Source organism: Amphiprion ocellaris, chromosome 11 (genome assembly GCF_022539595.1).
Source record: "Amphiprion ocellaris isolate individual 3 ecotype Okinawa chromosome 11, ASM2253959v1, whole genome shotgun sequence".
Classification (NCBI taxonomy): domain Eukaryota; kingdom Metazoa; phylum Chordata; class Actinopteri; family Pomacentridae; genus Amphiprion; species Amphiprion ocellaris.
In genome coordinates this window covers 18,000,717-18,025,573 of record NC_072776.1, presented here as the reverse complement: position 1 = coordinate 18,025,573, position 24,857 = coordinate 18,000,717, and the positions used below count along the sequence as shown (strand labels likewise).

The following is a 24,857-nucleotide window of genomic DNA, read 5'->3' as shown; positions in this document are numbered from 1 at the left end:
GAATGCAGACGGTCACACATGGAGGCTTTTACATCCAAAAGCCAATTATCTTGGAGTTCCCCTTGCAACCACCATCACTAAATGCACAGATCCCAGTAAAGACAATGCAGAGAACCTTTGGGCTTGAAGGATGAAAGAAAGTCTCAGTTCACTTTTTTGTCGCAGTTTATTCATTTAAAAACTACTGGCTCTTCTAGCAAACTAACAACCCAGAAGAAAGGAGCCCCTGAGCAAAGCAGTGAGCATTAAAAATGGTTCACCAGGGTGGGATTATGGTTGTGTGGGGCAGGTCTCTGGAGTTGGGGCTGAACAACTTAGTCATCAAGGGCTTAACATGTGTCAGTTCAGCTTTTCTGAATGGCATCATACACTTACTTGCTTAGAGTTCCACATGTGCACATGTAATTTGAGAATTTGAGGTGAGGTCTTGTTTTAATCAGTTTGCTTCTATTTTTGTTTTGAGACAATTGGAGATTGTCAACTGTATTATACTATGGATCCCTTGTAGCTTTTATAAGGACTCAGTAGACACAGATTGTTTCTCTCTGTTGTAGATCTATAGTAATGTACCGATAAATCAGGAGTTTGATTTTCAAAGGGCAAAAATCCAAATTTCTAATGAAAAGAACATTTGCAGTCATCATCAGTTAGGCCCTTTTTAAAGCAGCAATCTCTGTTAAACCTAGACTTTTCCACATACTTGACTTTGTTATACCAAACATTATGACTCACAATGACACAAGGATTTGGAATTAGAGTTGTGTTTGTTTCCGCAATTTTTCCAATATGCTGCCAATTTCACACGCACACAGCAGGAAGTCTAATCATGAGTTTAAAGGCTGCTGGACACAGTATAGAAAGCACAGCCAGACGCTAAATCAATCTGACACAGCCAAATGTGATTAGCTGAAATCAGATCAACAAAGTCCACATTATTGTTCTGTTATGGTTTTAACTGGATAAGAAATAACATTATATCTTAACTGGCTCTAATATAGTGATAAACTGCGAGCTTAGTGGTTTCAGGATTTGAACTTTAGTTCGTGAACCCAGCAAATATTTTCAGATTATCTCCTTAAAGTTTGAATTTTATTATAAAATATGGGAGTTTAACACTCAACCCTTTGCTGATGTTGAAATTCAGTAAAAGAAAACATGTTTTCAGGGGCTCTGTGGTTAGCACTGTTGCCTTGCAGCTAGAAGATCCCTGGTTCGCATCTCGGCCTGGGATCTTTCTGCATGGAGTTTACATGTTCTCCCTGTGCATACCTGTCCAGGGTGTCCCCTGCCTTCATTCAGCTATTGAGGATTAAGCAGTTTATAGATGATGGATGGATGGATGTTTTCAGGGCCAATTTAAAAAAAAAAAAGTTTTACTTTTGTCCTATAGACCTTTGTAGCCTGATGTTTGTTATTTTAACTCTCTGGCTTCCTTCATTTATCAGCTATGCTAATCATTTCACCAAGAACACAACAATTTTTCACTACATTGCTCACAATGGACTGTGTGTAAGTCTGACGAACCTACAAGCCGCTTACAGCTACATTTGACGCTGCTCAAACACAATATGTTGACTGAAGAAAATATATGAAATCATCACAACAAATCTCAAGGTACAGAACCAACAAAAGTACAGCAGACTGAGGAGTCGCCGCCTGTCTGACTTCCCTGTGTTGGGTTTTTGGATCCTCGGTAAGAGTTGGCACACTCCAAGTCTGGCTCTGTTTCTGGAGTCTCCAGATGGGTCGGACGCCTGGTTGAGCCCCAGATATTCCTGAACCTTGTGTGAGAGAGAGAAGATAATCACAAATGAGGTGTGTATGGTGATTTCTAGGACTAAGTGAGGCACAAGTTGTGTTTCTATAACGTATTTTTATGTACATTTTGAGGAATCGTATTGCAAGAAGTTATTGGAAGCACTGAGATTCCCAAAAATAAGTTTTTCATGCTCTCTTGAAGTGGTAATTCATTTTATAAGAAAAGAGCAACTGAGCATAATGTAAGAAGGAAACACTGTTTTTTAAATAAATTCTAACATCAAACATTTAACTCACATGAGGTGTTTCCATTTCTTTCCTCGCGTTTGCCTCCAGACAGCATAAAACATCTCCAATAGCAGCTGAAACAAAAGACTAATTGCAACTTTTCTGATAAAAGCCGCTCCTGGAGACTTGTCTCCATTTTTTTCAGGCATAGATGGCAAAAGTTTTGTTTGTGTCTTTAAATTATTGGTTTTGTTTCTGGCTTCTTCTACTCTGTTTATTACAGCCATGCGTAGCGTAGCCTTTACTGCCACCTTCTGATTACTCTATGCAGCCTAGTTTATTCACTCCAACATCGTTAATGGAAACAAGCCTAATTTGCAGCTCCTTTTTTTTGGATATTTTGCCTCATTTTTTCCAAAAGTTTGCCTCAAATTCATTTATATGAAAACCTGGCTGCAGAGAGTGTATATGTGTGGGCAGTCATGTGTTACCACCCAGGTTGATTAGTACCAGTTGTCTTGTATCCAAGGTCTATCTGGGACTGTCCTCTCCTCTCCACTCTCTTTAGTTCCTCCTTTCTCACTTTGTCTTCATTATCTCTCTTTTTATCCCACTCAGCTTTTTTTCCTTTCTTCTTCTTTCTTATCCTCCCTATTTTTCTTCGCACTATTTCCCATGTGACATAATTATGGTTAAGTTAAAGCTGCTCTTTTCTTCACACTAAGAAACATAAAGTTACGGTGTTTGTAGCATAGTGTCATTTATTAATGCCGGTCAAACATGGCCACACTTACTGTATGTAGCACTGTGGAGCAGTGAGGTCTAACCAGAAAGAATAAAAGGCCTAAAGGCCGCCACTGAAGTAACACTGAGACCAGGAGGAAGGGCAGGAAAGAAAGTGATCCGTGTGGAAGGAAATCAGAACGGGAGAGAAAATGGAGGCCAGGAGGAAGACGGGGAACAGAGAGAGGAAGAAGATCAAAGCTTGTTGCTTGTTGTTCGAGTTCAAACCAACTCCCAGTTTGCCCTCAAATCTCCTGTTACCATGGTGATTTAACTGCCGATGTGGTGTCCCAGGAGACTCTGTCCAGAAAACACAGGGAGAGAGGAAATCACACAAGGACAGGCAGAAGGACAAAACAGCACAGGTGTGCTAGAGAAGAGCTGCACTACAATGAATGTACAATTCCCTTCATTCATTTCATGAAACGTCCATGCATTCGGTCAAGCTCAGTGTGGTTTTCAGTTAGTTTTTGTCAAGGTTGTTAATAAATGTTTCTTCCTGCAAAACAGCATTAAATGTTGCTAAACTTTCAGAAAACAAATGTCATGTTGTCAGTCAAGTTATCAGTGAACTCTGATATTGTGCTTCCAATATCACTCAGATCGACACATATGTACACTACCATTCAAAAGTTTGGGGTCACTTAGAAATGTCCTTATTTTTGAAAGACAAGCAGTTTTTTAAAATGAAGATAACATTAAATTAATCAGAAATACAGTCTAGACTTTGTTAATGTGGTAAATGACTATTCTAGCTGGAAACGGCTGATTTTTAATGGAATCTCTCCATAGAGGTACAGAGGAACATTTCCAGCAACCATCACTCCTGTGTTCTAATGCTATATTGTGTTAGTTAATGGTGTTGAAAGGCTAACTGATGATTAGAAAACCCTTGTGCAATTATGTTAACACATGAATAAAAGTGTGAGTTTTCATGAAATTGAAATTGTGTGGGTGATCCTAAACTTTTCAACAGTAGTATATGTACTGTTTTTCCATTTACACATCAGGGCTCGTACTATGCTTCAACAATGTAGGAAGTGAAACACAAGCATATACAAAATTTTGCACTGCAGCAGTCATTATTTTAGTATTAACAATAGTGTTACATGGAAGAGGTTGCTGTTTCCATGGACAGTTATTATTATTGTTGCTAATTAATATATTCTTACATATTTGCCATATCGATTATGAATAATAATATCAGTGTTTACATGTTGTTGTGCTGCCCTCAAGTGGCCAGAAAATCTGATTTAAATGGTCGTTCATGTTAAATTGACATGAAAAAAGTAGAAGTAATTTGGTGTTGTATGCACTAAATTTTCACTTATTTCTCAAACCAATATGTTTGCATATATTGAGCCAACACTGGATCTGGATCAGCTTCAACTCGGGGATTTTTAGTGAATCTTTACAGATTATTGCTACTACCACATGTTTGGACAGTACTTTCTAGCGCTAGTCTTTTAGAATCTTTTAGTGTCAGTTTTATGTACACAAGACGGGTTGCTGAAGCATAAAATGCAACAACAAAACAATGGAAAAATGCCTCGTTCATATAGTTAATAGCAGCAATTTTCTTTTGATTATCTTAAGCTTCTTTTGTCTTTTTATCAGTCAGAGTAGCTTTTTATTTTGTTGTGCTCATTCAGTACCAATAAAGTTGACAGAGCTTCTCTAGCATTGTAATACCTTCATTTGGCATTATTTAGTTGTTGTCTTTGCGCAGCATGTTTATTTAACATGCCAGATCACACAGTATGTGCACATGAGTATGTATTGTTAATATAACTGCGAAGGCATTAAAAGAAAATGCTGCTTGGATTTGGCTCAATGACAAAAATCACTAATGTCACTGCTCTCTCTCTCTCTGTGTCATTGTCTATGTCTCTCTCTACAGCTGTATCATTCATGAGACACAGCGCGTCAGCCTTTGGATTTGCCGTGAGTTTCAGCTCTCTTCTCTCCCTCCATTTGCATTGATCAATTAGTCATAAGTTGGGTCTTGGTGATTTATTAATGAAAGCTGGTATGAAAGTGTTATTGGTCCCTTTGTCTCCAAGGTAACAGGGCAGAGAAGAGGGTCTGAGCAAGGAGCCCAGGTTGAATGTCAAAAAGCTTTTGTTGTGTTTGCTAAACAGATCTGCAGGCTCTCACCAGGAGGACACTTCCTACTGGTTCTTATTATTTGGAGGAAATGATTGAGACTGTAATTAGTTTAAAAAATATGACTTAATAACAGTGAAGCGAAAATTAAAATACCCACGCCCAAGGCCAGTGAGGGAAATGTGATTAGCATAATGTGATTAAAATATTGTAACCCGTAATCTGCAGTGCTAGCTATCTCCTTATTAGAGATTGGATTTTAATTAGCAAGTGCTTGGCTGTCTATGACAGATTTAATAAAGTAGTGAGAAGGAAATAAGTGGATATAACCCAATGTAGAGAGGTTAGATCGTGCAGCTGATCATCGGTAGCTTTAGCTGCTAGGATGTTGAAAGTCAACATTTTCCTTTACATTTTGTATAAATTAAATGATAGTAATCATGCCTTACTGTGTCGTTCAGTGTCAGAGAAGATAAGACCTTTTTGTTGTCTTTAAGAAAGGTTAACTTCAGAATGAAGCACAAAGTTGTATTTTGTGTTGATAAAAATGTTTTTCACTTTAGTTTTCCTGTGGCAGTAAAACATTGACACCAGTTTCTCAGTTAAAGAATACAGTTGAAATGTTTCACACTAGCAAGCTTTAATTAGAGATCTACTACGACATTGTGATTGATACATAACCTGAACAGATCATTATTCTATTCTGTTGAAATACAATATTATTAGGTGCACTTTATAAGCTACTTGTTCATTATAACATCACAGGATTTTACAATGCATGTGTTATGCAATTAGATTACTGCTCTGGAGGCTACAGATACCACAACACGTTTCATGTCATGGTGCAAGTAGTTTTCAGACGTTTTATCTTTCTTTCTCTGCTTGACTTCTTGGTCCCTGTTTCTGGCGTAGTTTGATGCCACGCTGGACGTCCTGTCATCAGTCATTGTCCTCTGGCGCTACAGCAATGCAGCAGCTGTGCACTCTGCACACAGAGAGTATATGTGAGTACAAAACACAGTGCTGACTTTAATTAATGTTTGATTAATAATGAATCTGTGCACTTCTTCTACATTACATCTCTCCACATGCACTAAAACCAGAGCATCTGCATTTCACTGTATGCATTCATCTGTTCGCTCAGTCTATTGTATAGTTGATTTATGTTTTCATTTCTCTTTCCTCTCTTGCTTTTTCCTTTACAAATCCTACCTCTGCTGTAGTGTGTAAGGGCTTCATCCCACTGCCTTACAGTCCAGTTATTTCTTGCATTTGGGCGATTTGTCCAAGGTATACAGTTCACCATTTTTCTGAAAAATAGAACAAACATAGCAGTTTCATTCTAGTCTCAGATACAGAAAAGATGGAAGTAAGAAATGTGATTTATTCATTTCTTTTTGGTCAACAGAAATAAAAGATACATCCATGAATCCACTTTTCTGAACTCCCAGTGTCTGCAAATGGACTGTTTGTATTTGAGTGTGTGAACTCCTGTCTTATTAGGTTTTTAGTCATGTTGGATATTCCCACGTGGATTAAGTGATTTTAGAAAGCCCATTTCCTAGTTTTCAGGGTTGGGAAGTGCAACAGCACATCCTAATTGAACAAAGTGACGTGTTGCTGTATATCAATGCTACACACAAGCCTGTTAATCCATCAGTTTTGAGGCTAGGTGTAGCTCAGCTGAGTTCATCAATTAACTGTCAGGCTGCACAGGGCCTTGTTCGTCTTACACCTCTGCTTGGCTCAGAGGTGTCGCAGGTGATGAAAGACCGAGCTGCCACTTTACCATCCATTAACACTCACGCACTCACACACCTGAACCTGTACAGGCATTATCGCACACAGATCAGATTTTTATCCAGTCTTGTCAGGACTTGCTGCTGTATGTGGCCAAACACACAAAAACATACACATCAAAGCACACAACACAACATGCTCTAGAAAACTGGAACAAAAAAAAAATGTTTCTGCATGAAGCGTTGTTGCAAAGAGAGGCAGAGTTTTAGGCTTCCTGGAGGTTGGCATATGTAAAGAATGAGACTGGAAGACTTAGAGAGCTATTTACACACAGGTATCACAAATTTGGGGGAAATTGAGTAACTTCTGTTGCCGTCTTTTGATGGAGAATGAAATGAACCTTGTTTTATGTGGCTAGACATTCCCAATTATATTTTTAGCTACTTGGTGTGCAGGTTGGCAGTCTTGTTGGTATATCAGGTACTTTTAAAAACAGGTTTAGGGTTTAAGTAGTTTGTGGCCATTTTTTTGCCCCCGTCATATTTTTCCTCACTGTGAGCTCAGGTTTCACTGCAGTATAAAGTCCTGCATGGAAATAAAACAACCATGAAGATGGAGAGAGAACTAAAAAGGTCTTTTGTGCAATACAGCAAAATTGTTGTAAATGATTTTAAAAAAAAAGGGAAAACGGTTAATTTCTGTGATGATTAAAATGCAGTAAAATTATAAAAAAGGGATAAACCAAATAAACCAATCAAAATAAATCACATTTGTAAGTGCCCAAAAGTGTTTCAAAGTCTGGAAAAAAAAAATTGGGGCTCTACATACAATAGATAGCTTACATTTTTATTTGTTTCTATACTTGTCTCGTCTCCTGGAGGTCAGGCAAAAAAAAACCAACATATTTTTATCACATTTGGCAGCAGCTGAGTCATTAATAACTTATCACAGTTATGCAGACGATACACAACTTATTTGTCTCTGTCACCAGACGACTGCAGCCCAACAGACTTACTGTGCCAGTGTCTGGAGCAAATAAATGCCTGGATGAGAAAGAATTTTCTACAATTAAATGAAGATAAAACTGAGATTATTCTGTTTGGAAGCAAAGAGAAAAGGGTCGGCATTCGTTAACATCTTGAGACTTGGACTCTTAAAAACACCAACAAAGTTTGTAACCTTGGAGTGTTGATAGACTCAGATTTGACTTTAAACAGCCATATCAAAGCTGTCACCAAAGCAGCTTTTTACCAACTCAAAAATCATCTTTGCACTTTTAAACTTTATTTTTATTTTTATTTTTTCTGTTAAAAATTTTGCCACCCTTGTATATATTGTAAATAAAACTGCTGTAACAATGTAAATTTCCCCTGGAGTGGGGAGAAATAAAGAACTTTATCTTTTATCTTATCTTTAAAAAACATCAACAGAATTAAAAGTTTTGTTTCCCAGAAAGACCAAGAGAAGCTCATCCATGCATTCATCACTAGTAGACTGGATTAATGTAATGGTATTTTCACAGAACTTTCCAAAAAGAGCATTAAACAGCTTCAGCTCATCCAGAATGCAGCTGCTAGAGTTTTAACCAGGACTAAGAGATGTGAACACATCACACCACTTCTAAAATCTCTACACTGGCTTCCAGTCAGTCACAGAATAGATTTTAAAACCGTACTGATAGTACAAATCCCACAACGGTTTAGGCCCAGAATGCATCTGTGATATGTTCAGAGAATATAAACCTAGCAGGGCTCTTAGATCCAAGGACTCAGGTCAGCTGTTCGAGGCCAGAGTCTGGACTAAACATGGAGAAGCAACATTTAACTGTTATGCTGCAAACAAGTGGAATAAACTACCAGTGGAGATTAAACTTTTACCAAATGTAGACACTTTTAAATCCAGGTTAAAGACATTTCTTTTCTCATGCAACTATGCATGAAATCTGCACGGTGTAACTATCTGCACCTCACTGTAATGCTCTTAATGTTTTATGTAAAGCACTTTGAATTGTCTTGGATATAAAGGGTGCTATACAAATAAACTTGCCTTGCCTTCTTAGCTGTGTCATTGAGCACATATTTTTTAGTGTTTTACAGAATCTGGTTAGGTCAAATGATTTTTATGTATTTATTTTGTTAAATGTTTTCTAAAATAATGAATTGTAAGTTCATATTTGGTTCATTTTCCCATCAGAACTGAATGTCAAATAATTGGTTAAAGAATTCATTGGAAACCATTGAAAGGGTATAATGTCAGTTCTTTCTTTTTTTTCCTTTTTTTTTTCCAATTTCTGGCTCTGATAGATAAAGGGAATGTGTTTTTTTTTTTTTTTTTAATTTTGTTTTATTTTTTTGTATTTTTTTCTGTTTTTAAACCATGCTGACGACTTTTGGGGCACAGGGGGTTTGGGGCTCGTTATTCATTCATGTCCAGTCTTCTGTTTCTTATGGAAAACATTTGCGGGTAAAACGAACTTGACTTGATTTGTGGGTCAACGCAACAATTGCAGTGACTACAAATGCTTTATTTTGAACGACCACCATCACAATTGGAAAAGGAAAATCACCACTTCCCTGCTCCTGTCAGGATACTGTTGTTTCCTTTCTGCAGTGAGATAGATGAGAGAGACAGAGAGATGCTGTATCGGAGCCAGCAGATGCATCAAAGGAAGAAAGACTCTTAAGGACTGTGCATAGGAAAGTGTCATGTATCCCCACCCTGTAAAAAATACTTATCCCCTGTATTTTTTAATCAGTGTGCTGAGAGAAGTTGCCACATTGGTAGCACACATTGCTCCAAATAGAGTGGAAGCAGCCTTCCAGTTCCTGCCATAAGCAGAAACTGTACTGTTTGTCAAAAATGACTCCACATTTGGCATCACACATGGTGGATTCTGCCAGAGAAAGTGTCATGTGGCTAAGTTTATTATTAACCTGTGTGAAATTAACTGTAATTGAAAGGAACTGGTGCATCACTGCCATATCACTGATAAGGTTATCACTGTCTAAGGTCTAAGGATGACATGGCTATAGTTAAAGGTAGGTAAATACAAGTTAAAGCAACAAGGCCTGGGGAAACCGTCTGCTCTCCTTTACGCCTGTTTAGGTCATGCTTTGGTTTGAACTTCATGTAACATAATCTTCTTACTCTTGCTCACGATGCTAACTGAACATTCTTCTTTCTGCTTGTGTGTCTGCAGAGCATGTGTCATCCTTGGGGTTGTGTTTGTTCTCTCCTCCCTGTGTATCCTTGGAAAGGCCATCCACAATCTGGCTACCGGGATGCCGCCAGAAGTGGTGAGGCTACACACACATACACCAGCCCACCTGCACTGGAATTTATTCATATAGAACAGCATTTGACAAAAAATCCCTACAAGAGTCAACACAATTACTGTGTGATATTTACAGCATGTAGTTTGGGTTTCAGATTTGACTTGTCGCCATTGGAATTGCAACCATATCTACAGCATACATGTGGTCTTTGTGGTTCTACATTTTGAGTTTACACAGCAAGTGGTGATATCAGGAGATTCTTGTCATTGGTGTGGCATTGGAGGACTGCTAGCTGATTAAAGGCCCTACTTTATCCATGCAAGCACAACAACAAACATAAAGCAGTAGGTCCTGGGTGCATCCACTGTGTGGCTGCTTCCAAACCCACCTGCTGCTTTGGTTCATGTGAGTGCAGTAGGACAACGTGCAAAATGGCAGAATGCAGCGATTAATAAATACACTCTGAGCCAGTCACATCCCTGATCTGATCAGTGGGAAACAGCTGCGCCAATCACGCTGAAGTGTCATATCAACAGCTCAACAGATGGAGAGACTTTCCTCTGATGAAGTCCCTGATCAGGGTTTCTCACATCAGGGTTACTTTTTTCTAATTCTGAAAGCAAAAGCCACAAAGGATATCATGCTCTATTATTCTGTTAAAGTCTTTCACAGGATCCTCTTAACACATAAACTGAATTTAACATGGAAAACATGGCCACTTTAAAACAAATAAAAATGATGCCACACTGTTAATTCTTTGATTTCTGTTTACAATATAAATTTTTCAATTGATTTTTAATGCAAGGTTGAGGTGGTTTTGGAAGGTTGGCCAGTGATTATGCAGCTTTCTCTGCCTTAGGCTTTTGTATCTGTATTTCCACAGCAGTGTAAACAATGTGTTTTTGAGCAAAAGGGCAAACACAGGGGACTGTGTGTGTTTTCACAACTCAAACCACAACACGTACACACACTGTACACACATGTTTACAGGCAGCACACCACAAACACACACATATTTGTATAGCCTGACATATGGATATTAAATTGTAATGTACAGTGTAGCGCTTGTACACAGAGCAACACACACATAAATCAGCACAGTGAGGTAGGGTTTCTTTTTATAGCCCTCTGCTGTAGTTCTTCTGACGTCAGAGGTTCTTGTCTCCCTCAACCTGACTTTTGTTCATTTTTTTGTCTTCGACACAGACACACACACGTTCTTTCTCTTTAATGTCAACGTCACTCCCCCCGCCCCTCTCTAGAGGTGTGAAGACTATGAATAAGGTCCCAAAATAGTCTCATCTTTCAGTTGCTGGGGTACAGCCCAGCTCTTCCATCATCACACTGTTTGGGGAGTACCACACTGCATCCTTTCCAGTTCTCTGCTTTTGAACCCTCTTATTTGGTTTGTAAATGATTTAACTCTCACCATCTGTCCATTTCACTAACCAGTGATGCCAAAACACAAAGAGGAACGGCAGATTTTTTACACTCCAAAAAACTCCATTGTCTTCAACTTTCTTATTATGTGGCTTCAAAGTTTCAAGTTACGCCCATTGATTTAGTTACAGGCCCAGCAGTGTTTCCAAATCCCAAAATACCTTCACATTTCACCATTGATGTTTTGAAACCTAGCCCAGCTTACATTTGAATTTTAAACTTCAGCACTGAGCTGAAAAGAAATGTGGGACTGAGGGCGGCAATAAAATCACGGTAAAGTTACCTACTGGAGTTTTCTTGTAGACAAATAAAAATGCATTTATGTTAGTATACAAGGTCCTACTCTCTTAAATATATAGAAAGTATTGTTTAAAATTTGGTTAGGCTTATTCTTCTGTGCTCTTCCTGGAGGGTTGTTAATGTGCCTTTTGTTATGCATGTGAACAAAATTCATCTGAAAAATTTTACATGGCATCTTAAAAATGAAGGCAGTTATCTTACACTTGTCTAATATACACAGTATTTATATATATATATATATATACATACATATATATATATATATATATATATATATATATATATATATATATATATATATATATATATATATATATATATATATATATATATATATATATATATGTTTTTGTGTCTGGTTGTTTTGATGTCAGTGCTCTGAGTGTGATGGGTCTCTGGATTTTGGCAGCATGAAGGAGATGTACACAGAACTGCGCTGGTTTTATTGTTATGGCTGATGGTGTATATTCAAAGAGTTGGGGTATTAAATTTAGCAAAATGAGAAACAGCAAACAAAGATGTAAATGTGAATGGTAAAGTGAGGGTTTACATTCACTTACTTGCATGTAGGATTTAAGGGACGGATCAATGTGCATTATGCAAGTTCAAATGTGAATCTGCAATCATCTGTTCTTGACAAAGCAAGTGTGTGAATCTTCTTGAGAATTTTCCGTGCAGTGTTTGATGGTATAAAATTGAGTAATTCAAGCCACTCTGACCACAAATCAAAAGAGATAAAGCCAGAAGAAGAGGTTAGAGAAGCAGGTTGAGGCCAGTAGCTATTCTTCAAACTGTGTTTGATGCTCCAGTGCTATTATGTTAATAGAATCTGGGGGTGTTACGTCTCAGAGGATCTTCCTGACACTAGCAAGAGCCTATTACCACTGTCTGTTTCTTTGACATTCTCGGTTTCTTTCCTTCAGCATCTCTTTCATTTCTTCATATCTTCTCTTTCAATCACCACTTTTATCTGGATTTAAACCTTGTGCATAGCTATATATGTATTTGCTCTGATAATCTCTGCCCTGTTGGTCTATCCAGCTTCCTGTGGTGAATGATTCTCAGCATGTAACTTACATCTAATTAATTATCAGTTTACCTACGAGGGATTTCAGCCATCTGGCTCAGTCTTTTTATGTAGAAAACTGTAACTGGCACTTGGCCTTGGCTGTATTTGTAGATGCAGGATTGTGAAGGACAGAAGAATCTCATCTTCGTCACATTTATCCAGTTGCTCTTTCTTTGCTATCTCATTCATTATCTTTTGCTATTCTTTCTGTTTCATTGGCTCCCTTGCTCCTCTTTCAGTATTATATCCATACCTTTTCTCTATCTTTTCCCTCTGTCTGCCTCCATTATCATGACTATCTCTGCTGCTTTGTCCATTTCAGAAGCTTATTATTGTCATACCTATAGCTTCCATTTCTTTGTATCCACCTTCGTGCTTTTATTTGGCAGAGACATGTCTTCTCACTGAAGTCTTCATCAAACAGCAGTCAGAGGTGATTTATTGCACCACAAGTGATCTGTTTATGCTCTCTCTTTGTGTGCGTGTGTGTGTGTGTGTGTCTGCAGAACGGTGTGTTTGTGACTGAGCTCGAAGTGTAAAATGAAAGGAAATTGGATTCAGTGATGAATCTGCAGCCTGGATATGATGTATCTCAATTGATAGTGTCATTGTCTAAACTTTGCTGTCCGGTTTCTTCTTCTGAGTGGTCTTTTCATTTGCATGTAAATCCAGCGACCTGAAGAAAGCCGCAGTACCCCGTGTGTACTGTAAAACGCTGCTACCTTGAAGTATTGGGCTGTAAAATCATACTGGGTGGACAGAGGGTGCAGAAAATCAGGAATCCTGATTCGTGTCACGTCCTGGGTTGCTGCTCTCATGGCAGGCTGTCTGTGTCTAGAGCCTGATTAAACACAGAGAGCTGAGATTGGCTCCTACCACCTCTGAGCATTAGAGAGAGGAGGGGGCAGTACATAGCAATGCAACAAATTTATACATACAACACAGTGATACACAAACTACTTTCCATAAAGGTCTAAATAGGGAATCACCTAAAGAGAAATAAAAGAGGGTCCCCTCTTGTCCTTTAGTGCCTGTTGAAAACATACTATATTTATACAGCAACTGCTAAAGACTACATGGATTACTGTGAAGCAGAGGAAATACAGTTGACAGCTGAGAAATACTGACCATAAACCAATAAAGGAGATAAATGCATGAGAGATAAATTCAATAATAACCTACAGTGCAGTCAGCTTTCCAACATTTGTGTCAAAAGTGGTCAAAAGTAGCCAACTTTAGTCAACGCTTCTTGTTCATCTACTTCAAGTAAACAGCAGTGTGTAGAGGGCAAGGTTAAAAAGGTTACTGTATCACAATTAAGGCCTCAAACTACACAGATGCACAGTGACTTACCTTTAATACGGAGTATATGCTCATCACAGAGAAAAATGCAAAAACCGAGCCTGTGACCAGAATCCCTCCCTATTATTGTACCATATAGTTCATCATGTATTTACTATTTCACTGTGGTGTGTCAATTCTGAGTACAGTATATTGTGTGTAAATTTTACATAGATACACTACCAGTCAAAAGTTTGGGGTCACCCAGACAATTTCATGTTTTCCATGAAAGCTCACATTTTTATTCATGTGCTAACATAACTGCACAATCAATTTCTAATCATCAGTTAGCCTTTCAACACCATTAGCTAACACAATGTAGCATTAGAACACAGGAGTGATGGTTGCTGGAAATGTTCCTCTGTACCTCTATGGAGATATTCCATTAAAAATCAGCCGTTTCCGGCTAGAATAGTCATTTACCACATTAACAATGTCTAGACTGCATTTCTGATTAATTTAATGTTATCTTCATTGAAAAAAAAAATGCTTTTCTTTCAAAAAAAGGACATTTCTGTGGCCCCAAAGTTTTGAACGGTAGTGTGCATATCATTAAAAAATCTACAGTGTATAATAAAGAAGGCATATACACTTCCTTCTGCTAACACTGTAGAGTTACATGCCGTTTCATAAATGCCTGTCAAACAACTATTTTCCTGCTATAGGTGAAGTCGGCTGAGGGTTTGCTGGAATTACATCAAGTCACCTAACTTGATGATGTTTTAACATGATGCAGTGTTCTGCTCTTCTTCTACCCAAACAGCTGCAACAAAACAAGATGCCAATTAAGCACAGTCTACGCTCGCACTGAAATTATCAATCAGTTAATTAAGTAATGCAATAAAGCAACATAAAAGCATTAAATAACACTCTGGTGCCAATTTGAATATCTCTGGGTTTTCTTTCTGTATATGACAGTAAACTAAATATTTTTGGATGGACAAAAAAATAGTTTTCAGACAAAACAAGGCATTTGAGAAAGTCGGAACCTTGGATTTTAGGAAATGTGTCACTATTTTTTATTGTTTTGATACAGTACAGTATATACAGCAAATGTGAGGAAAGAGAACAGGACAATGGAATGCAGTAAGGGAATCGAACTGGGGACTTGCTCCTGACAGTATTTAGCTATCGAGTGGCCTTTATTGCTTTTTTCTGACTAAATAGACCAGACTAATAATCCATCATTTAAAAAATATGTGTCAGATTGACTAACAGTTGAAATATGTTAGTTGCAGGTCAAGTCTTCACACCCACATAGTCCCTTATCAGACAAAGTAAGTAAAATCACAGCTGCGGGTGGAACCAAGAGTAGTGTTTTTGGTAAATAAAGGGTGTCCCTAAAGTCTGGACACATAGGAAATCTTATTAAATGTACTGTTTTTGCCTCCGCAGATTAAATATGGCTTTGTTGAAAGAAGAAAGGGTTGAACTGGTACTTCCCAGTGGACGCGAAGGATGGACATATCAAAAGATAGCAGATAAGTTTAATGCACGTCATCCAAGGAGGATTCCACTTGACTTTTCCACGGTGGCAAAACTAGTTAAAAACTTTAAAGGGACAGGCAGTGTCATGGACAAACCCCGTTCTGGACAATCAAATGTATAAGCCGAAACTAAAGAATTGGTCATGGCTAAAATTCAAGCTAGCCCCAAAAAATTACTTCCCTAACCCTAACCCTATCTTTGGATATGTCCATCCTTCACATCCACTGAGAAGTACCATTTCAACTCTTTCTTCTTTCGACAAAGCCACATTTAATCTCTGGAGGCCAAAAAATTATAGTTAATGAGATTTCCTATGTGTCCGAACACATTTGGGGACACCCTGTACATAGTATTTAAGGCTTGATAACATTAAATCATGTTTCTAGATTCACCTAAAAAAAAAAAAGAGAAAGCAGGTGAGGACAACACTGTCACCAGTTTATATGTGGCAGCAGAAAAACAAGACACTCTTGCAGTTTTACTCTTGCAAGGAGGGCATAGATGAGAAGGTCAGACAAACAAAAAGCAAACATGTACCAGCCAACCCAGCAGCAGAAATACCCAGAATCAGTTGGTATGATGAGAAGCACTGGAGGTTTATACAATCTTACTGTGAGTGTCTGTTAGAGCTATAAGTTACTTATGAGTCTTTGCTTTTCTGATTCCATTCATGTGCATATAAATCTAACAAACATCCAAGTGGAGTTTAACTTCTTGGCAATATTAGTATTTTGACACCAGCCCATATTGGTTGGCGAGCTGACTGCGAGGTTTAATATTATGCAGATATGATATATACAGCCCAGCCAAAAGTGTAGAGTGGAAAGTCTGACCTGACAAATAACAATAGAGACATGCTTTTTTTCCCACAGATGTGTCCTTCACTATCCCAGTTTCTCTCGTCCTTCTTCTCTCCTTCTTATTTCTGTCTCTCGTTCCCTGTTGCGGGGCCAATTAAATGTGAAAGCTCGATACTCTGGGGTCAAGTGTTGGTTTCTGCTGAGTTTGTTTGAGAGTTCAGTTAAAAACAAACACGCCAGGCCCTCGCATCCACTTGGAGGAATCATCTGCATGACCTTGGGTTGATGCACCAAGTTAAATCTGTATACATTAATAATGGTTGAGCTGACAGACGCTTTGTGGGTCATTCTGTCTGACTGTAAGTGTTGCTGCTGCCTTTTAGTGCCTGCCTTACAGCTACAGTGGCTTTCTCTGGGGTTTCGTAGTGATGTTTCTTTTGCTTTCCATTCAAGTTCATCTTTTTTATGTCATCTTACCTGTGCGTACTATTTGCTTCCTGTTTTTTTTTTTTTTCACAAATACTGACCTGTGCCCATATATTCTCTCTCTCTGCAGGATGACTTCCTCTTCAGCGTGTCCATAGTGAGTGGGCTCACATGTGCTGTGTTGGCTGTGGCCAAGTTCATGCTGGGAAGAGTGCTGACTAGTCGGGCACTTATCACTGATGGTAGGACGGACGCACACACACGCACACACACACCTCTTTTGCCAAGTTAATATTCATTATCTGTGTTTCTTCAAGTCTTGCCTGTAAACTGTCCCTAATGGGCTCAGTTTAGTCAACCACACAGAACTGACTGTCTCACTGTTGAATGATAGAATGATATTGCATATAGGCACAAACAATAGCAAAAGTTATTATAATAATAATAATAATAATAACAAGTGGTAGGGTTAGAATTAAAATGATAAATGACCACCAATACCAACTTTTTGATATTTAAAGACCTGATATGCTTGAAATGCTTCCTGGTAATACTGAAATTCTTTCACAGCTATTTTATTGCTCTTCCTATATTCTTTTACATGAACTTTAGGTATCAAAAGTCAAACATGTTTTTATATGTAGAGTGGTATTATTATATATTATGTATTATTATAACTGATGCAGTATGCTGTCAGAGCCTCTTCAGTGTTTTAGCTGGTCCAGGAGGAGGGAACATTGATTGTTTCATATGCTGTCGGTAGTTTACCTTAATGTATAAAAGTATATTACATTTTATACTCATTTAAAGTTTTCAACATCCTAAAAGTAAAACAATTAGAGACTCTAAATGTCACACAGTGAAGTGAAGTTAAAAATGAATTATTTCCCTCTAAAACTTTGTGGAAAAGTCAAAGACCAATTGCTAGAGGCTGGGTTATCATGAAGGCGATCTAACTTTAAACATAAAAATGGGTAAACTAGAAAGGAGAGGATCTAAAGACAGAGAACGCCTGCATGTGTTTCAGTGCGTGAGAGTTGCTCACACAACTGCATTAAAAGCAGCAGTAGGTTAAGACCTACTGTTCACACATACGTGCACAGCTGGATAAAAGCACAGCACACACACTGCCTCAAACAAACACACTGCACACTGCTATCCCCAGGTCTCAGAACACACAGGGCATCAATCCAATAAACCTGAGGTTGCTGTTCTCCGAGCCTAGATTTATTTCCCACAAGACTATACACTTACTGCAGGCAAGACAATAACCCACTGTGCTAGCTTTCACACTAGGAGAAATGTAATTATAAAAAAGTACATTCACTGTACAGGGTAACTCAAACACAGTAGACGTAGCATTAACATAGTCTGGAGGCTTTTCAGCCTTTGAGGGTTTCTAAAATGACAAAACGATTCAAAAATCTTTCTCATCTGCCACCTGCTTTAGTAAAGGACCAGCTTAAAGGAACACTTTATTTTGAATATATGCTTATTTGCTTTCTTGACAAGAACTACACAAGAGGAGGCAACCCAGTGGCTGAGTGGTTAGGGCATATAAAACATGGGCTAAAACGCCCTTAGTCTCCAATCCCAGTTCAACTACTGGTCACTACTGGTGGATTTTTTGCTGTCCATCATTACCTTGCTCTCTTTCCCGCATCTACACTGTACATCTAATAAATGCAGAACCCCACAAAAATCATGACTTTGAAAGAGTTCCATGAGATGAAGAATACCATTCCTCTCATTTGACTGCTTGTACAGATCAAGCGAATGGGTTAGAATGTTCGAATGTGTGAGCTTTAGAAATAGTGGAACATACTTGGAAGTTAAAAGAAGCTTTATGTGAGATTTAAAGAGTACATTGTAAATTTCTTATCATGTGTACATTTATTTATTTTGACCAGTTCATTTATGAGATGTGTATCAGAATATGTACACTACTGTTCAAATGTTTGGAGTCACTTAGAAATTACCTTTTTTTGAAAGAAAAACTGTTTTTTTCAATGTAGATGACATTAAATTAATCAGAAATACAGTCTAGACATTGTTAATGTGGTAAATGACTATTCTAGCTGGAAACGGCTGATTTTTAATGGAATATCTACATAGAGGTACAGAGGAACATTTCCAGCAACCATCACTCCTGTGTTCTAATGCTACATTGTGTTAGCTAATGGTGTTGAAAGGCTAGTTGATGATTAGAAAACCCTTGTGCAGTTATGTTAGTACATGCATAAAAGTTTGAGTTTTCATAGAAAACATGAAATTGTCTGGGTGACCCCAAACTTTTGATCTAAGGAGACCACAGCTGTAGCTTTGTATTTGCTAATCAGACATGAGAATGGCATCAACCGTCTCACTAAATATACAAAAAGAAAGTGAAATAAATAATTACATTTCTGAGAAAGTCAAACTATTCCTTTAACACACACTGGACACTGTGCTCAGATAAGCATGTTACTGCTCATGTTCAAGTCTACGTACCGTTTTTCATGTTAACATCTGTGTTAATTATTTGATAAGTTACGATCAGGCTCACAAGTAATTGGTTCATACAAGATCACTATCATGGTTCCAACAAGCACAACATCCTTGTTGTATTGAACTGTATTGAACCGTTGATCCTTTTCAGGGTTTAACTCTATGGTTGGAGCTGTCATGGGATTTTCAATTCTGATCAGCGCTGAAGTCTTCAAGCACCACCCAGACGTCTGGTTTCTGGACGGCACCATGGGAGTTCTAATTGGACTCATCATTTTGGCATATGGGGTCAAGTAAGAGCTAAACCAACAGCAGGTTCTATATAAAATGTTCCACCTTTTCTATTAGGCACTGTTTATGTTGTAACAATGCTAGACTCACATGTAAGCTTGGCAACTCTCTATCAGCCAGAGTGATGAGTGCCGACAAACAGGCTGAGACTAATTTCTGCACATTTCCCGATTGTCGTATAATCTCTTGTTCCTGTCCCCGCAGGCTCCTGAAGGACATGGTGCCTCGTGTCAGACAGACGAGGAACTACGAACGCTTTGAATGAGAGATGTGTGTGTTGTCCAGATGAGCAGGTTCAGACACAAACACACACACACCCACACACCTGGGTGCCTCCTGCCCTCTTCTCTCTGTCTTTCATACACACTTACACCCACATTTCATCTGCACATTCACTGGGAAGCTTGTTCCCAGACATACAAACATGTGAATATACTGTATATACATATATATGCATATGTTGTATATAGTGTACATAGTACATTCAGAGATTCATACATGTAACACGCATACACACATCTGAGCGGCTCCGAGAGAAAAGGACACGATTGAAGACCTACTGGAAAGAAAGCACTTCAGTTAAAGATTTTCTTACTTTTCTTCCCTTTCACTTTTTGTTTATTAATGCACCAGTTTAGAAAGTTTTACCCAGAAAGAAAAAGGCTAAAGGGGTGACCAAAACAGAAGAAATGCTCAAGAACTGCTCTGGATTTGTTCAAGCGGGATAGACATTAACTGCTGCTAAGATGACTCCATTCACGCCATCACAGATTTGAAATCAAAATGTAAAAAAATGGTGTAGCTTTTACTGATATTAGCCAAAAATAAAATGTGTTTGTTTTCACAATGCCATTTCCATCATAAATGAGCTATTTAACAGCTTTTTGTTTTTTAATGCCTCAGTACCGATTCAGCATCGCCAACTAATTAATTCACTTGTTTATATTTCATTTCTAGTTATTGTCAAGCACAGGTGTTTCCTTTGGGGGCGGGGGAGAAAAAAAGGAGTTCCTATAAAAACCTCACCAGCCTCCTCACATCAGTGCAGCCTCTCTACCTCCTAGTTTGAGAGAGAGGAAGGAGAAATCAGAAAGACTATAAAGTATATAAGCAGTGCTGAGTCAGCAAACGCTGCTTCCTCTGAAAAGCACCAGCGAACTCAGTGCGGCCAGCCTTGATCTGTACACTCTATATCTAAAGTTAACCAGAGATAGAGAGGACAGGAGGCACTGAGGACAAACACTTGCCATCTAACGAACTGTACAAATCTGAAATTATTTATATTACATTGCTGCTGCACTGTATGTGATGTGCCCAAGCACAACTTTAGGAGCAAACCTTCCCTCTTACACTGCTGTTTGTTGCTTATAGATAACCACAGAGCCCATTTCTACACAAGTAGCTAAAATATAAAATGAGAAATTCTTTCAGGGTATTTAGCCTGTTCTTGTCTTAACTACTGTATCCGACCCTGTTTAATTGCCATATATTGTACATTTCTTTTGTTCTGTTTGCAGCAGTCTCACTGAAATCTCACTTTTGCCATTTACTTGAAAATGTTTTCCAGGCAATAGCTAGCGACTCGAGAATAGTAATAAAGTTTTTGTAAAGGTAAGATTCCTATACCATGTGCAATATTCATATTGTTCATCGTTTTCTTAAAGAATGTTGTACTGAGCTGGGATATTTATTACTTTTATTCATATCATTTTATTCATAGTTGCTCATTTTTTCCTCATTTTGACTGAAAATTTGACATAGGAAGGATAAAACCTGAGATGAATCTAAGCACAATGACAACGCTAAAGCAGCCTGTAGGAATATCATTTGCAGAGGCAGTGTTTTCTCTGTCTGCTGACCTGCTTGTTACTCATTTGTTCTGCATGTTTCCATCGTCATCTTGCATTATTATGTGCGATGAACAGAATGTAAATACAAAGCACACAGTCTGTAAATATGTTTATTACACTGTTTGGGTGCATAAGTAACAAAAGTCACAAGTAGTCATAATGCTCTATGGCTGACATGGGAGTAGACAGCATATAGTTAAAGTGCAGACTGATCAATGTTGCGTATAGTTAAAACTCTGTAGTGTGCATATTCTGTAAATGTTGTTTTACATATTACTGTAGATTAATGGTGAAATGAAATGAAAAGTCTTACTGTAAGTGAAAATCTCTGAGTTGACGTAGGTGTGATCTGACAGCGCTGTCCAAGGCTTAGCTGTATTTTAGATTACTTTAAAATTTAAAAAGAAAAAAAAGAACATTTTAAAAATTTGGGTTATAACTGGCTACAGCTACAAATGATCTTCTGGCACAAACCAGTATTAGTTTTACTGAACTTTACTGTGGATGCCATGAGCTCAGATGTGAGATCACCTGTAATATTTTTAAAGCAAACTAAGGATTTGAAAATCACAAAGAGGAAAATTATCAGTGATCATTTCGGAGGATACTTTTGTATAACAGAAGTACCAGGATTTGCAGTAAGATTCATACAGTACTAAATAAACTTCTAGAAATAATGCATAGATGCTGTGTTAGACATAAATTGACCACCTGTGACAACAAATTTTCACACTCTCAGTTGAATGAATTAAACTGAACTGGTCCACTGAATGTGGATCCATAATGCAACTGAGCCCCCTTGTGGTTGTCTGATGACAATAGTGTTAATTAATATTCAGATGTCTGGTTCCAAAAAGAGAGAGTCTAAATTTATCCCCAACAGGAGACAGTTACAAAGCCTTGGGCAGCGGCTGTGAAGAGGCCTACATCCACTCTACACTGTAATTATTAACTCTGACTCCACATACTGGACAAGGTGTGAACTTCTTGGTATTATTTTTAGTTTCATTGTGTGAAGAAAATGAATTAGTTGTAAACTGAAGGTGCGATTCACCTCGCACCACTTCAACTCACCAACAGCACACTGATTTGTAACGTTTCCCCCCTCTTTAATGCATAGAAGACAATCTTTACAATGACTTCTACTAGCGAAGCACAGTGTTTACATGCTGAGACCACCACGTAAGGCACAGAACAAACTCATTCTAGCTCAGTCTTCGGTATGGTATGCTTTGCTGTAGCTCTGTTGCTCATATAGTAAACTACTGTGTCAGATCAACTAGAGGCTATTTTGATCTTTGTAACAAAATCCTTTCTACCTCTCCTCTTTGCACTTTGTTTTGTTTCCATGTGACTTCTCTCGTGCACATTCATGCTTGTGAAAATTTAGGCCAGGTGCTGCTTCCATAGCCCTGTCGCTCTTATACTCCTTAGTAATGCGTTAGTGCAACAACTAAATGCCAAAAAAAATAAGGTAAAATGTGACTGTAATCCCATGATCGCTACAGTTTGTATTTAATTCATCTTAAATGTGATTTATTTTTTTTCCCCTCTCTTTTTGCTTCTCTTTAAACACAATTCAAGGTTTGTGGAAAAAGGAGCCCTGAATGGTGTATTTTCTGTTATGTTGTTCAATTAAACCTGTGACTAATTGGCAAGTGGGAAAATATCTGAAACTTTTCATTATTTCACTGAAACAGCTCAGAAACATGTTCAATTCTGTAGCGTGATGAATTGTGCCAAATCACTGAGACCGTTTGTCAGCTCTTCTGAAATGCGTGTATCATTCTGGTGTGCCTGTAATGATGAATGGACTCCCCATTAACACCCTAGAAAAGGCATCCGACCATCCATTCTACCAAATTTCACAAAATTATGATAGCAATACTAATCATTTCTCTGTTGCTGTAGGCTTTGCATGGGCTTGTAAAAACCCTGACAGTTTCATTGGTAACAAATGCATTGCAGTCACACACACTGACACATGCACACATGCATACAAAACACAGATGGAAATACTGTATGTAACTAAATTTACAATACATCTGACTATGTAACAGAATTATTATTTGTCTGTTTGTACAGTAATGACATCAGTGGTATTACAGATGATGTAAACGCCATTTATTTATGTAAAAGACCAATAATGAGATATCTCTTTGTCAAAGAGAAAAGTTTTATTGATTAATAAAGTTTTATCCTGCTTAATCATCAATGATGTCAAGATGTGTTTTTTTTTTTTTATAAACAAAAATATTAGCAACAAATGCAAATTGGATGAGAATGAGGAGATAGATAACAGTGAAAGATGTAGTAATCACTTGCTTACAATTAGAACAAGCAGCAAACCAATCTCAGCACCAATCCCAGTTATGTCATGAGTCGGTTTAGGTATGGGAAAACAGAAACTAGTAATAAAGTGTCTGTGCACTTTAGAATCCATTCTAAAATTATTTTATTTGTGTTTAAATCCTTAAAAGTTCTTGCCCCGCAGTACCTCTCTGAGCTGATTTTCCCCTATACTCCTGCTTGGTCTGTCAGGCCATCAGATCAGCTGCTCCTGTACACACCTAAATCCAAGCAGAAGCTCAGAGAGGACAGAGCCTTATCTGTGGTTGCCCCAATTTTATGGAATAAATTGCCTTTGCACCTTAGACAGGCCCGTTCACTATCCATTTTTAAGACTCATCTTAAAACACTTTTACTCCCTGGCTTTCCATCCAGCATGAGTTTCGGATTTTTTTTTTTTTTTTGTTATAGTACCTTTATTGTGTACTTCTGATTAGATTTTTTTATTGCCTTTGTGTGGTTTTATTTGTTTTTAGTGCTTTTTTGTGTATTTCTGATTTTATTTGTTTTTGGTGCCTTTATTGTGAATTTTTGATTTTATTCGTTTTTAGTGCTTCTATTGTGTATTCCTGATTTTATTTGCTTTGTTCTGGATGTACAGCACTTTGCTTCAATCTGTGGTTGGTTAAAGTGCTATAGAAATAAAGGTGGATTGGATTGGATTTAAAAAAAATTATGAAATTCAACTACCAGCACCTATAAAAACAAATACACCTCAGACAGGTGTAGAAAATGCAGAAGTGAACAAGATATTACTTTGTTGCAGTTGAGCTCTATTCACACACAGGTTAAGAAAAATGTAATTTTTCACCTGTTTTTTGACATGATAATTTTAAATGTATGTGTAATGACTAATGCACATCTTAATGTATTTAACAAAAACATTACTAACTAATACCACTACATTTACATCTCCTAAGATTAAATTTGACATTTTTCAAGTGCAGAAAACTGCAGTTATTTGAACGACCACTTGAGGCTCACTCCAACAGCGAGTCAATCTTCATATACCTTCATGTTAAAATGCGCAGCTTTATAGCAGAAATATACGTGATTACAGCCTGGTAAACAAAACAGTTATGGACACTGTGGCTAATTTCCGAGTTCTTGACATCTGAGAAGGGGT

At 37.9% G+C, this 24,857-nt stretch overlaps 1 protein-coding gene across 1 annotated transcript in view; it reads left to right on the top strand.

Annotated features, from left to right (window-relative positions):
* Positions 1 to 23,597, top strand: part of tmem163a (transmembrane protein 163a) — a 72,701-nt gene extending 49,104 nt beyond the window's left edge. Inside the window, exons 3-8 of the mRNA XM_023291843.3 lie at positions 4,670 to 4,713; positions 5,788 to 5,879; positions 9,815 to 9,911; positions 16,885 to 16,996; positions 19,393 to 19,534; positions 19,737 to 23,597. Of these exons, the coding sequence (XP_023147611.1) occupies positions 4,670 to 4,713; positions 5,788 to 5,879; positions 9,815 to 9,911; positions 16,885 to 16,996; positions 19,393 to 19,534; positions 19,737 to 19,797 (548 nt within the window). The 3' untranslated portion in view covers positions 19,798 to 23,597. The remainder of the gene's footprint in view (positions 1 to 4,669; positions 4,714 to 5,787; positions 5,880 to 9,814; positions 9,912 to 16,884; positions 16,997 to 19,392; positions 19,535 to 19,736) is intronic.
* The last annotated feature ends 1,260 nt before the right edge of the window (positions 23,598 to 24,857 follow it).